At 42.7% G+C, this 15,369-nt stretch overlaps 1 protein-coding gene across 5 annotated transcripts in view; it reads left to right on the forward strand.

The window, feature by feature from the left end:
- ADARB1 (adenosine deaminase RNA specific B1) overlaps positions 1–15,369 on the forward strand; it is a 136,537-nt gene that overhangs the window by 84,768 nt on the left and 36,400 nt on the right. For 4 of the 5 annotated variants that reach the window (XM_076055035.1, XM_076055029.1, XM_032946493.2 and 1 more), the window contains 2 exons: positions 7,001–7,075; positions 9,339–10,294. In XM_076055035.1, coding sequence (XP_075911150.1) covers positions 7,001–7,075; positions 9,339–10,294 — 1,031 coding nt within the window. Of the gene's footprint in view, positions 1–6,522; positions 6,673–7,000; positions 7,076–9,338; positions 10,295–15,369 lie in introns of those variants that run through there. The other variant, XM_076055047.1, reaches the window with a different exon arrangement.

The raw sequence follows: 15,369 nt of genomic DNA on the forward strand, positions 1-15,369 counted from the left end.
TCCAACACACCGGTGGGCTGAAGTAGTAACTATTTGGCGCTTTGTTTACGTGACAAACCCCTCACTAATTGACTGTGTCGGGTGGTGGAGAGTGAAGACACATTTATAGTTAAGCGATCTAACCCAATAACCTTTATTAAAGTGATGTTTCAAAAGAGCAAGATGGACATCAGCTATTTTGCAGCACAAGAGGAGTCCGTGATTAGGACAGCTGAAATAAAACTACGTAACGTAATTGTACATTCTCTTTAATCCTTACTCAGCCACATCTCGCTAGCAGCTTCAGTGTTCAAATGTTCATGGCAGGTGTAGACCTCACCTGGCGTTACCCGTGTCCAATTCCAGGCCATGGCTAACAGCAGTGCCGAGTGACATCTGAACCTGATCCTAGCTCTCCTCCTTCACAAACCAGCAGAGACCAGCCTGGTTAAGTATGATCAATCTTAATTTGAAGCTTTCGTGACTGCAGGAATCCATAATCTTTGGTTCTTTCGGCAAAGTCACGTAGGTATAAAATACAAATTTTTGACGTAGGTATAAATTTTACTTATGAATAATAATATTGGTCGCGAAAGCCTACTACGTGTTAAACGAAACACCACTGTATTGTTGGTTCTTTCGGTAAAGTCACGTAGAAGGGAAACAATAAAATAATAAAAATATAAAACAATAAAATTCTCACGACGTTTCGACTGCAACACAAGCAATCATCATCAGGTGTGAAAACCACAGCATGTGTTGCAGTCGAAACGTCGTGAGAATTTTATTGTTTTATATTTTTATTATTTTATTGTTTCCCTTCCACGTGACTTTACCGAAAGAACCAAGAATATGAATCCCTGCGGTCACGAACGCTTTCAATCGAAACACCACTGGTCAAGTAAAGGCATATTTGTCTCGTGACGCAGTGTGCCGGCTGAATTATCAATATATCTCGTGACTTTAGACAATTTCCTGACATTCTTGCACCGTGGGAACTTCATGATATTCCGTTGAGGGCATGTTTCTTATCGAGCAACTCGAGAGCAGCGTGTCTCTTGTATATGTCACGGTTCAGAGAAACTAATCACCGTTGCCCTCGGTTACCGAAAGTTGACTTCGGCATTACCTACAGATGAGAAAATGATGCAGCCGCTTGCCTGCTGTCACGAGTGCCATGTTAACAAGAGGCAGTGGAATAATAAACGTGTGCAAATGACGGGAAGGGTTATGAGGCGGTAATGTTAACTTAAGAATGCATCGTCTGCCTAGGCACGCTGCTCAAAAGAGCACTATTCCTGCGGTTAGTCCTGACGCACGTAGTATCCGATGGCCACCCGTAGTAGGAAGCCGCACCTAATTTACGCAATACATAACTATGAAGCCTGCATATCCTCGCGTGAAGGCGCCCTCGTTTGTTAAGATGTCACACGTTTATTGCGGTGCCGTGATGGCGAAGGAGACGCTACCCAACCTCGCCTGGCACGCAGGAGGTTCGTGGGTTTGATTCCGCACCCTGACGGATGCCTGGTGTATATTTGGAGTTCGCTTGTTCTCTCCCCCGGCACTGACCAGCACGGTTAAGTATGGTTAAATATTTGCCACGACCAACGCGTCACGGGGAAACGTTCATCCAGCAGTGGATCTGGAAAGGGGCGTCAGCGAGGCTGCTCGTCACGGCGACTTGTCAGGACAACCAAAAAAGACGAGCAAGCCTCTTATGTGCGCATTCGCTTATCCGGCACCCCGTTTCCTCTGCTACGGATAAGACGAGTCGCGGTGTCCTTTGCATCGCAATGCGCGAGGGATTACGGAGGAGAGGAGGGTGACGGGGGAGCCGAGGGAGGAGGCTGTGGTGAAGGGGCTGTTAAGGGGACAGAGCAAGTACGGCGGATGGAGGAGTCTGTGAGAAAAGTGGAGGGTCAGAGGCGAAGGGAGGGACTGTGCGATTGTTGGGCTTTTGTCCGAGTAGGAAGGAGGAATTACACGAGAGGTTCCAAAACATTGCTGTACAAATGGAAGCAAGGGAGTATTGCTGAGGGTAGTCACAGGCTTGGAAGATTAACTACGTACATGGTGGTAATAATAATAATAGGAACGTGGGCATTATCACAATAGTGTGAAACAGTAGAAATTGTTCCTTTAAAGTTACAATTTAATCCTGACTTGCTTCTGAAATCGGTATGATATCACCAGGGCTGGCACAAGTACTGTATTTAGCAAACCATCCATCAAAACATATAAAGGGGTCTCTTTTATAACAGCCGCCTTCTTCGGAGTGCATAAATCCCTCCACTAATTTTAAATCTCTCTCCGTATCAAGGACAACCATTTGTGAATTGCTCATAGTCAAGTTCCCTTTTTGCTGCTTTCACATTCCCTCCCATTGCCTGCATGTACTATCAGTTGTGTGCTGCATTCTCTCATCCCTTTTCTCATTCGTTCCCGAATCGTTTGACAGAGTTGCTGTGCATTCAATCTGCAGTTTTTCCATTCTCTTTGGTTCCTTGCAGTCACGAAAACTTCAAACCGAGAAGTTTTTTCCATTGCTTGTTACATTTATTATTTTCCTCTACAAACATAAATTTAAAGTGTTGAACAATTTGCTTTCTTAGTTCTTTCGGTAAAGTCACGTTGAAGGGAAACAACAAAATAATAAAAAATATATAAAACAATAAAAATTCTCACGACGTGAGAATTTGCAAACCAACACACCTGAAGACGACCGTTTGTGTTATGGTCGAAACGTCGTGATAATTTTTATTGTTTTATATATATTTTATTATTTTGTTGTTTCCCTTCAACGTGACTTTACCGAAAGAACTAAGAATATGAATTACTGCAGTCACGAAAGCTTTAAATCAAAATTTGCTTTCTGTTTGCTCTGTAACCTTTTCCCCTTCTTTGAATGCACTATTCATTAAGTTCATTCATTATTTAAAGATATCCAATTCATCTATTTGATCCTCTAGGCATTTCTATCTATTTGTTTAGAGTTGGCCTAAACAAGCCACCTTTTGGCCTCGATGTTTCAATGTTAACTACGTATGATTTTCCCGAAATTAGTTTCGTCCTCTCATTGCCTGTGTTGAAGCGCAACTTGCATTGCAGCAATTTGTGATTGCTTCCTCTGTTTTGAATATATATTTTGAGTCTAAAACGTTTTAGTGATGTAGTATGGAGGGACGTGGTGTGTATCCATTGGCCCCACTGGTTAGGATCCATTCCTTGTTGAGTAAACTAAACTGCTCGCTATCACATAACAATGGTAGCCTTTAAAAATACCTATTGGATCATGCTGGCAGTATTATATGAGCACAGACTTAAAATAAACCATGACCACCAGTATTAACTCGAACTTCTAACTTAAAATATATGGTGCGTTTGGTTTATAGCTATTTGTCAACAGACTGCTGGATAAAGACCTCTCGAGGCGGTGTTGGTCGTCAAATTTGTTGGACAGTGTGAGTTTTGTTTGCACGTTGAACTTATTTCGCACCGTACGTAGGTGCAGGGAAAGGACAACAAACAAAACACAAAATACGTTCTAAATAAACGAGTTTTGAGTCTAGATTTAAAAGTGCATAGCTCCAGTGGCTTCCTAATATTGGAAGGAAGAGCGTTTCAGACGGACGCAGAAGCGCATCTAAAAGTTGGCGCCTCTGCAGTGACCGCCTTCGTGTGGAATGCCAACTGACCTTTTTTTTAGTTGGTAGACTGGGGAGAAGAAAATGCAGTTTAACTTCAAATAGCTGTACAATAACACCTGCATGAGCGTCACAGTAGATAATACGGAGGCAATAATACACGTGGGACGAGGGGAAGATGAGTGGAGAGTGAATTCGCTTTTTTGTAGTGATATGTATGAAGGGGTTTAATAAGAGCCTTTTCAATCGCACCAAAGCATTTCATTCATTACATGATCTGCGGCCTTCCTGATTTATATTTCCCAGATTCATTTGTTTAAACGCGGCAACCCATTATAATTCACTGAGTCTCATCAGTACTATTGTTTATTTCCTGTCCATGACATAAATTGTCATTGTTTTATAAGGACAGAGCTTTCTGATGAAACCCAGCAATAAAGTGAAATCTGGATGAAAAAACTATGAATGTTTAAAGTTCAAAGGTCAACCAATAGATTAAATTCCACTTCCCTTGAGAACTTGTATTATGTCCCTGTCAAACATTATATACGTGTGCTACATTACATTTGACTCTCATTGCTTATCAAGAAAAGGGGCTATCATAGTTTACACATTGAGCTGTTGCATAATTCCAATTTCCATTGTGCCACCTCAAAAAACACTTTTTTACGAGACCTTCCATGAAAAGTGAACGTGTTGTATCGTCTATTTAATATTCAGTGATGGAAAAAAAAACATCAACACATTTTTAACATTAATAAGATGTGTAAACTTGCACTGCTAGCATTATACACGTTTTAGGGAGCTATATGTATCGATAGGCTTGACACCATTCACAGAGATGCAAATTAGACACCAATGCAGAGCTTAAACCGAGGTCACGGTGTTGATAAAGTCACGAAAAAAAAAGCACAGCACCCACACATCCGTGCATAAATGCATCCCCATATATACATAATAATTCTTCACAAACTACCTCTTTCTGTCAGTTCATCACATTTAAATTTTGTTGAAATAACCCCTCATATGTACCATATACAGTGAGGGAAAAAAGTATTTGATCCCCTGCTGATTTTGTACGTTTGCCCACTGACAAAGAAATGATCAGTCTATAATTTTTATGGTAGGTTTATTTGAACAACGAGAGACAGAATAACAAAAAAAAATCCAGAAAAACGCATGTCAAAAATGTTATAAATTGATGTGCATTTTAATGACGGAAATAAGTATTTGACCCCCTTCAATCGGAAAGATTTTTGGCTCCCAGGTGTCTTTTATACAGGTAACGAGCTGAGATTAGGAGCACACTCTTCAAGGGAGTGCTCCTAATCTCAGCTTGTTACCTGTATAAAAGACACCTGTCCACAGAAGCAATCAATCAATCAGATTCCAAACTTTCCACCATGGCCAAGACCAAAGAGCTCTCCAAGGATGTCAGGGACAAGATTGTAGACCTACACAAGGCTGGAATGGGCTACAAGACCACTGCCAAGCAGCTTGGTGAGAAGGTGACAACAGTTGGTGCGATTATTCGCAAATGGAAGAAACACAAAATAACTGTCAATCTCCCTCGGCCTGGGGCTCCATGCAAGATCTCACCTCGTGGAGTTGCAATGATCATGAGAACGGTGAGGAATCAGCCCAGAACTACACGGGAGGATCTTGTCAATGATCTCAAGGCAGCTGGGACCATAGTCACCAAGAAAACAATTGGTAACACACTACGCCGTGAAGGACTGAAATCCTGCAGCGCCCGCAAGGTCCCCCTGCACAAGAAAGCACATATACATGCCCGTCTGAAGTTTGCCAATGAACATCTGAATGATTCAGAAGACAACTGGGTGAAAGTGTTGTGGTCAGATGAGACCAAAATGGAGCTCTTTGGCATGAACTCATCTCGCCGTGTTTGGAGGAGGAGGAATGCTGCCTATGACCCCAAGAACACCATCCCCACCGTCAAACATGGAGGTGGAAATATTTTGCTTTGGGGGTGTTTTTCTGCTAAGGGGACAGGACAACTTCACCGCATCAAAGGGACGATGGACGGGGCCATGTACCGTCAAATCTTGGGTGAGAACCTCCTTCCCTCAGCCAGGGCATTGAAAATGGGTCGTGGATGGGGATTCCAGCATGACAATGACCCAAAACACACGGCCCAGGCAACAAAGGAGTGGCACAAGAAGAAGCACATTAAGGTCCTGGAGTGGCCTAGCCAGTCTCCAGACCTTAATCCCATAGAAAATATGTGGAGGGAGCTGAAGGTTCGAGTTGCCAAACGTCAGCCTCGAAACCTTAATGACTTGGAGAAGATCTGCAAAGAGGAGTGGGACAAAATCACTCCTGAGATGTGTGCAAACCTGGTGGCCAACTACAAGAAACGTCTGACCTTTGTGATTACCAACAAGGGTTTTGCCACCAAGTACTAAGTCATGTTTTGCAGAGGGGTCAAATACTTATTTCCCTCATTAAAATGCAAATCAATGTATAACATTGTTGACGTTTTTTTGTTATTCTGTCTCTTACTGTTCAAATAAACCTACCATTCAAATTATAGACTGATCATTTCTTCGTCAGTGGGTAAACGTACAAAATCAGCAGGGGATGAAATACTTTTTTCCCTCACTCTGTTAGGTTTAACATTCGATTCTTCCACGCAATAATTTTTTTGCGTGAACGCATCTTTATTAAACTTTTTTTTTTATTTAGCTAAAGCGTTATACTCACCCTGGTCACCTTGTACAGCATCCGAAGATTACTACTTTTAATTTGTTAAGTGCGCCGTGCAGAACTGAAATGTTATTGTATCTTAAGGGTGGGGTAGAGGGGGCCCCTTTGGGGGAAGTGGGGGGGGTAAATCACGAAAGTTGTCGGAACTTTTTTTCAGCTGCGACGAGCTGGCTTGGACGTGACAATTTTACAGTCCAGTTCGGGCTGTGGGCTTGGTTTTTCTATCGGACGACTGGGATTTCTCACAAAACAGTCGTAATTGTATCAACCCAAAGAGAAATGTTGGGCTGAGATTTTTTAACTCACCACTTTCTGCTTTGTAAGTCGTCGGGGCATTGACTTTAGAATGGGAACTCTACTTAAGCAGGTTTTGTAAATGGTCATTCTGCCTATATAGCCACTGTGCGCGCGTGTGTGTGTTCAAATGCAATCTGGAAAAAAAATAGAGGAACCTCAATGGTGTATGTAGGCTAATCGGCAGATTCCTTTCCTTGACATTTTTTTTAGTCTTGTGTCATCTGTTTCACTCATCATGATATAACAATGGCTGAGTCTTGTGTCTTTTTTCAGGAAGGAGCTGTTTCGCTGGGATGAATGTGAAATAGAGCTTGAATAATACAAATCTGTCCTTTTTTTTCCACTTTCAGAAAGGACCACAGCTGTTTGTCAATTCAGAGCGCAACCAAATGTGACTGGAGTGGATGAGAATGAAGAGAATATGAGTGAGTATCTTGCCGACCCTGGATACTATACTTACGTGTGGAGTATGTACAGAGTTTGTATGTGATTTATTCTTATTTCTCTCCTGATGGGGTTCATTAAGCACTTCTCCAGTCTCCATAATCACGTTAATAGTTTTCTATTCACAATTAATCAATTCTTACGCATGCTACATGGATATATATATCATACATACTGTACTTAAATTCTATTGGAGACGTAAAAGTAAATGGAATACAAATGCTCACTTTCTAAAGGAAGGAAAAGCTGGTGGTGGCCATATTGGCAATGAAAGTGTTTTCATCTGCTGTGAGATCCGGTGAACTGACTCTGACGGAATTCCATCAGTAGGTCTTAGCCAGCAGTCAACTACCACCGTTGGTATTTGTTAGACAGTGTGCACAAATATGTATGAATTATGGACACGTGGTCGCCAAAATCACAGTTAGTTTCGTAATTTCAACTTGACAGTCAGAAACCACAGAGTACCAGTGTAAAATGTTAGGAAGGGGCATATCAGCAAACGCTTTAATTGTATCTTTAATAGTATATTTCTCAAGCAACTCTAAGGTTATATGTATTGAATAGACAACCGACTACCTTTGCAAGTGCAGTCACCCGCTTCTGGGGTCTTTTCACAGGTTCTGTGATGCATAGAACATATTTGTGAGTGCATGCTTAGTGTGGAATGCACCATGTATGGCATTCAAAATATATTTTTTTCATTAGCAAACTCCACGATCGTGCGTGCACACCGTGTGCAAAGAGTGCTTCTCATTCTTTTGTTTGTTCTACTTATTCACCCCATGAAAATATTTAATGGTGTGTTTGCTGCTATTACTTTATATGCACGTGCATACCCCGACATAAATCTAATTGGCTCTTATTGGCCGTGGCTTTGATACAACAGCCTAAATGTACGAACCATATTTTGCGCTACTTTCTACAGTACATAATGTAAAATAGCATTGGGTGGTGACCAATAACACCGCAGTTATTGCAGGTGGACGAGACTTCGAGGCAACCACGGCTATGGTCAAGGCTAGTGACGGAGTGGCAGCCAAATGAGAGAAACATGCCCGAAAGGACGTCCATCCAGGAGATGGAGCGATGAAATCATCTCATTTATGGGTGCCAGGTGGATTTTTGCGGTACAGGATGATGAGAGATCATGGTGGCTGGGGGCGAAGGCCTTCATCCAGCAGTGGATTAGTCATTGTTGATGATGACGATGATTTAATGCTGGATATCTTGTTCTCCACTTGCCTGTGTGTATATGTTTACACTCGAGCAATAAGCCACTGAGTACACCACTCACATTTCTCCTCCATTTCCACGTTGCACCTCCTAAACACCCCTCTGCAACAACGACATAAAAAAACCACCCCGTAATGGGTCAACGTCACCCTGCCCTCGCCGTTCAGTTTGCCTGAGAGAGAGCCATGACCGATTTAACCTGATGTTCGATATTATATGCTTGATGTGTATGCTTTTTTTTTTACAGATTCACGTATATAGGTGTGCATGTATCTGTTTAAGAGAATATAAGCTATCGTAAAAAAAAAATATCACATTGCAGTAGATCATATAATCCACGAATAATTATTCCAATAATAAAATAAATATGCCTTTGTAATTATCGAACAGACTTTGAAGTATGTTATGGCAAGAACAATTCATTCCATAGCTGTCAAAGCAAAGTTCATGAATTATTGCAATACTTTTTTTTCGTGATTCTGCGTTGGCAGTCAACGCATTCATCGGGAAGACGACCCTCAAAGGGGAAACACATGCAATGGCCCTTCTTCTCGGCAATGATGAAAGACCATTGCCTGAATGTCATCCATGATCTAGTTTTTACTTTTGTGGCGGTCTTGAAATGTGTTGAGTTATTGCCAGAAGGGGTTTCTATTTTCCATATAATTACAGTGATACCACAGCGGTTCCAATATGCATATTACTTCTGCTTTTTTTTTCTATTTAGTGGAAATGAATTCGAGATCGTGAGCAACTGTCAACTTGGGAAGCTGTGTGGCTTCCTAAACACGTGACCTAAAAATGTGTGCAGTAATATCACATGGCTGCAAGTGTATTAGCACGTGTCAAAATGTATTACTCTTAATTGGTGGTTTTTTGTTGTTGTTAAAATAATACAATCGTGGTCTTTATGCTATTTGAATGCACACATTCGCTTGTCCGTGTTACAATGTCGACTCCGTTGCTCGTAAATTTCAATGCGTCCAGTGGCTTTTTTTCCTTTTTCAGACTCTTGCAGCACCGACGTTAAAGAGAATCGTCACGTCGGAAACAACATGTCCATCACGGAGCCTGCTCTCGGACTGCGCTCCATAGCCAGCATTCCCGCGAACAGGGGCTCCACGAAACGCAAAAAGCCCCTGGAGGAGGACAGCAATGGCTCTATGTGCCCGCGTTTTCGGCCGAAAAAACGAAGGAGGGCGCCGGGGCCGGCTGTGCCAAAGAACGCCCTGATGCAGCTCAACGAGGTGAAGCCGGGCCTTCAGTACAGGATGGTGAACCAGGTGGGGCCCGTGCACGCGCCCGTCTTCATCATGGCCGTGGAGGTGAATGGTCAGACCTTCGAGGGTTCGGGCTCCACAAAGAAGAAGGCAAAGCTGCAGGCGGCCGAGAAGGCCCTGCGCTCCTTCGTGCAGTTTCCGAACGCTTGCGAGGCCCACATAGCCATGGGCCAGAACACCGCAGCGATCACCGACTTCACGTCCGACCTGGCCGACGTCCCGGGCATGAACTTTAACAAGTTTGACCTACCTGGGGAGAGTGACTCTTTCTCTCAAGACTCCAGCGAGAGCGAGTCTTTCCTGTCTACATTCGGACTCAACGGCTTCGAGGCGAAGGCAAGCAGGAGCGAGGCGTCGCTCATTCCTGCCGTGCCTAGCCAGCAGCCAAGCAACCCACCTTACCCTCTTCTCTCGTGCGGAAAAAACCCGCTGATGATCCTCAATGAAATGCGACCTGGGCTCAGGTTTGACTTTGTCGCAGAAATCGGCGAGAGCCATGCCAGGAACTTTGTAATGGCTGTGACGGTGGACGGGCAGACGTTTCAGGGATTTGGTCGCAATAAGAAGCTGGCAAAGGCTCGAGCAGCACAGGCTGTCCTTCAGGGCATATTTAATCTGCAGCTGGATGCCACCCCCGGTCGCCAGCCCATCCCAAGTGAGGGCCTGCAGCTGCACCTGCCACAGGTGGGATATCAAATTCGGAGCTGCCATGAATTGTGCCGTCTACTTTGCTTCCCCGCCACCCAAACCTTCGTTTTTCTTCAGCTCTATTTTTTTGTATGTTAAATTTCCACTAGTATAGTTACATTTTTTTTTAACGTAACCCCTTCATCTGACTTTTCTTGTACAATTGCATACAATATATTTGTAATTAGATGCTATGTTTTTATTATATATTTCTTATATTGTTTTTTTTTATGCATGGCCAATTGTCACAGTCGGGTTAAAGCATCTCCCAGGCTCAGTGAACAATGGGGAAGACTGTGGTCTCCATTGTCGGCCCTGAGCAGGTCGTGGAAATTCTACATTCACATGGCCGTGGCTGGTCTTTCCATCAAAACACTTTGATTCCCTCTGAGTGGTCACCATTTATCAACCTACAAGAGATTGCGTGCTGAATACGAGTATGCTTTATTACATTTGTATTGCAGAATAAAAATTTGATCATGCAAATTTTAAAACACCACATTTATTTGTGTATTTGTGAAGTAGACAATGTTTTCTGGCATACAGCAATTGGCTAATACATGTTTTATTTTTAGGGGGGGTTAGATCACGTAAATATATGAAAGTGTCATTAAACCCGCCACCATCCGACACAGCCAATTAGCAAGGTTTGTCACGTAAACAGAACATGCCGAATTCGTCACTAGTACAGTATGTTGGAGAGCAAAGCCACAACATTTACAATCTGAGTGCGACGTTATGCCAGTAATTACAACTAGCTTCGTCAGGCGACAGCCAGATTGTAAAATGTTGTGGCTTTGATCTCCAACACACCGGTGTGCTGTACAACTAACGAATTTGCATGTCCTGTTTACGTGACAAACCTTACTAAATTAGCTGTGTCGGGTGGTGATGGGTTTAATGACACAATTATATATTAACGCAATTTAACCCCCCCAAAATATATTATGGATGATATTGGTTCGGAATGCCTACGTGTTAAACAGTAATTGGCTAAGTTTTCACACAAGCATGATTCAAACGGGTACTTATCTGCGATCATGTGAATCATTTAAAGCAAAAATACAATAAACCCTGAAGGCATCCAGGCCGAATATATTTCATAGAAATAAAATAACAAGCTTGACATTCAGCATTCATGAATTTAGATGCCTAAACAGAGACACTAATGAGATGCAGCTTCTCGTTGCTGCTGGTGTCTTTGTTTTCTGGAGCAATCTGTTCCAGCAGCAGTAATTCTAATAAGGCACGCTTTACAGGGGGTTTCCACTTCTCTGGGGCCCATCAGCAACCTAGCAACAAAGGCTGCTGGGTTGGCAGGTGTTCTAGGCAAGCCTTATCCACCGACATGGTGAGGCCCAAGTGGAGACCAGCAGAGTACAGAAAAGCGAACCGGTACAATATCATCACCTGCTGTCTAGGCGGGTTGTGTGGAAATTACACAATGAGGCGTTGACCTCAGGTACACCAACATTGTTTACATCACCAAAATAAATAACACTGAGGCTTTATTGAGAAATGGGCCTTCCGGACAAACAGGCCCTTCCAGACAAATTCTTTGTCTCTGTTTAACACGTAGGCTTTCGAGACCAATATGTGTGCTGTACTAGTAACGAATTGGCATGTTCTGTTTACGTGACAAACCTTAATAATTGGTTGTGTTGGGTGGTGGCGGCTTTAACGACACATTTATATATTTACGCGATCTACCCCCCCCCCCAACCACCCCCCCCCCTGTATTATGGCGCTGTCTCTGTATTTGTTTGAACGACGTAAATCCTGTACCAGTTTAAACCTCTATGATCGTCACCAGCATTGCGTGAGCAATTGAAGTATCAACGAATCGGCCATCTGGTTGTTGATGATGAAATACATGCTCTCCCACTGTGTTTATTAATTCGTCTTGTCAACTGATACTTTAACATGTAGGCTTTCGCGACCAGTATCATCCATAATAGAGGCTGTCGCCTGATGAAGCTAGTTGTAATTACTGGCAAAACGTCGTACTCAGATTGTAAACGTTGCGGCTTGCCTCTCCAACACAGTGATATGCTGTACTCGTGACGAATTGGCTGTTGACGTGACAACCCTTGCTAGTTGGCTGTGTCGGGTGATGGCGGGTTTAAGGACACATTTATATATTTACGTGATCTAACCCAAAAACGCATCTTATCAACTGATACGTATTGCCAGCAACCGACTCAGCCAAAACATTACAGTTTTGTGCAATATTGAATTGCCCCTTTTTTTCAAATCATTTATATTTCCAATCCACGTGTGCATTTTTGAAGTTTACCTAAAGTTTTTGTACATTAGTCGACATGGCATTTTTGAATTCTGTCCTTGCATTTAAAATCGGGTAACATTTTTTAAATGCTACTTTATTATTATTATGAGTTGCCATTTGTGCGGTTAAATGCAAAATCTGGCTATCCTGTGTCTGGCAGGCTGAGGTTTGGATTGTATACTGATTATGAACTTCAGGAGGCCTCAGTCCACCTCTTAAATTTCCTTTGATCGTGTTCATTCATTTTCTGCTGAGCTTGAGAATTGTCTGCAGACCAGCGAACAAAACACAGCACAAGGACACTGTGGGAGCTGGCTTTGTTTGCTAAACGTGACAGTGGATCACTCTATCCGAGTTTTCATGTTTCACATTGCATCTCACTACCATGGATGCAGATGGAGACGAACGGTGATTATGGAATAATGCATTTTGGAAGGATTATATTTATTTCTTTAGCACAGCATGCGGTCTCACTGTGGGCTTGAGCAATAGTGGGGTTTGAAGGGTATGGTCCAGTTGGTTGGGACGTGACATAGCAGCATATTATGGAAGTGTTGTAAATTCATGATCATGAATTTACTCTGTTTTACTTTGGTTTTACTGTGGTTACCAGCATTGTGGTTTTGAAATGCAGTCTACTAAGATATTATTTGATACCTTTAATAAAAATTACTGCAACCGGATGTCCTTGCAATTTAAGCTCCTTTATATTTCAGAATTCTAATGCAATTTGTAACGTGAACAATATTTCACAGACGTAAATGGCCGTGACTCGGAGGCGCATAGTCAAGCTCATTCTTCACTCGAAAGCCAGGAGAGAAAGAGTTGAGGGCCTTTTAGCGTCTCTTAAAATCAGCGCAGATTGAATGCTGCTGCGAATGTGCAGCGAGATGGCGTTCCAGACTTGCGGGAGGCTGCCACAGAGAAACTAGGCCCGGCAGTGACGTCCCTGGTGTAGAGAGGAGCTTGTGAGTCGCTCTGCTGTGGAAATTTCCACTGTGACCTGTAGTGCAGTGAGACAACAGTTGAAAAGAGGTGTGGTGGACGACCGAGGGTAGAGGCATGGTGGTGGCACAGCCAGCAGGCGATCTTGTAGCCGACACAGCTGCCTATGGTGGGAAGCCATGGAGGGAGTGGAGGGAGTTGAGGGAATAAGGCCAGGGATGACAGGAGCCGGACACTTTCAAAACAACACCATTGCTTTGAAAGTGCATCATTTTAACCGAGGAAAAACGAACGCAAAGCGATGTATTTCAAATATTCTTCTGAAGAGAAATTAATAATGCTTCTCAACTTTGCAGAGTAAGTACACCATAATGTTTGAAGGGATTAGGTTCAATAAAATATGACAGCAGTAGGTTTTAAGTAATCCTTAAAAAATTAAGTGTGGCTTAGATATCAAAAATGTGTCCCTGAAGTTACACGATTGTTGAACACAACTTCAACAGAATTGAAGGGAACTTTTTAATTAAGTGTCCCCTCTACTTAATTTGGCGAGGGCCCCTGAGAAAAAATGGCTTTGCCAAGCACTAAACAACTTCCATATTAATATTAAGGGTTTTTGTGTTATATCGCTTACATATAAATGTCGTTAAACCCGCCACTGGTTAGTGCTGTACTCGTGATGAATTGGCCATGTTCTGTTTACGTGACAAAACCTGACGAATTGGCTGTGTCGGGTGGTGGCGGGTTTAACGACACAAAAACCCTGTATTATGGATTATATTGGTCGTGAATGCCTCTGTGTTAAACTGAAAAACTTATTGTTTTTATTATTTTCCTAAAAATATTTCACCCAGAAAATCCCTTGATACAGGCATTCTTCAATTTACGATTGGGATTTATTCTTTGAAAAACGGTCCGTAAAATCGAAAAATCGTCGATCGCAAAAAAATAATTCCCATTATTTTAAAGATAAAAAATTAAGGACACGTTCTCGTAATGCAAGAATGATACATATCGTCTACTTTCCCTTTACAGAAATGAAAACATAATCATTTATAACAATACTTTACTGCTCTTGATCTTATGGGAATTGTTGATAATAGTTCTCACACTTGATGCAGCTAAGTTGAGGGAACACGCAATCTCTACCAAGCGTTTTCCTTTCCCGTGCCTTCTTCACGATGTCCGGCTTCGATAGCAGGCTCATAGTTTGCCGATATTTATTTGCCTGAGTAATATTCGGCGATGCTGATTTACACATGCGACTCGTATTGAAGTAAATGGCAAATAACACAATAAATGCGGACATGATGGAGCGCACGCTAGCAACCGTTATAAAGTATGAACTGGGAAGAAGAAAACCGGCGATGCAGTCACGCAGAAAGGTGAATAGCGCGCAGTACTCTGACCCATAAATCGTGGAATGCCTTTATATAGCATCTATAAAATCTAAAACTATGAACTATTTTTTTTATTTTACTAGGTAGGGCCCACCGAGCTATATAGCTCTTTTGCGGAAGCGACCTGGCCACAAATGATAGCTCAACGAAGTGGAGGGAAAAACCGGAGGCCCCGGAGAAAAGTCCACACGACCACGGGGAGAGAGACACGCAAACTCCAAATATACAGCAGCAGGCGTCAGGGTCGGGATCGAACCCACGACCTCCTGCATACCAGGCAAGGGAGTTAACATCTCACCAACGTGGCTCCCTCATTTGCAAGGGTGTCCAGGGTGTGCGGAGGAGATTAGTCGCCATGCACTACCATGTATTTGCGTGCAACTTTTCAAAGGTGGAATTTGTGTTGTGATACCTCTCTTTCGGTGGCCTCCGCCTGGGAG

This window comes from Petromyzon marinus, chromosome 4, assembly GCF_048934315.1.
Source record: "Petromyzon marinus isolate PM22_M1 ecotype Great Lakes invasive population chromosome 4, UKy_Petmar_22M1.pri1.0, whole genome shotgun sequence".
Classification (NCBI taxonomy): Eukaryota; Metazoa; Chordata; class Hyperoartia; order Petromyzontiformes; family Petromyzontidae; genus Petromyzon; species Petromyzon marinus.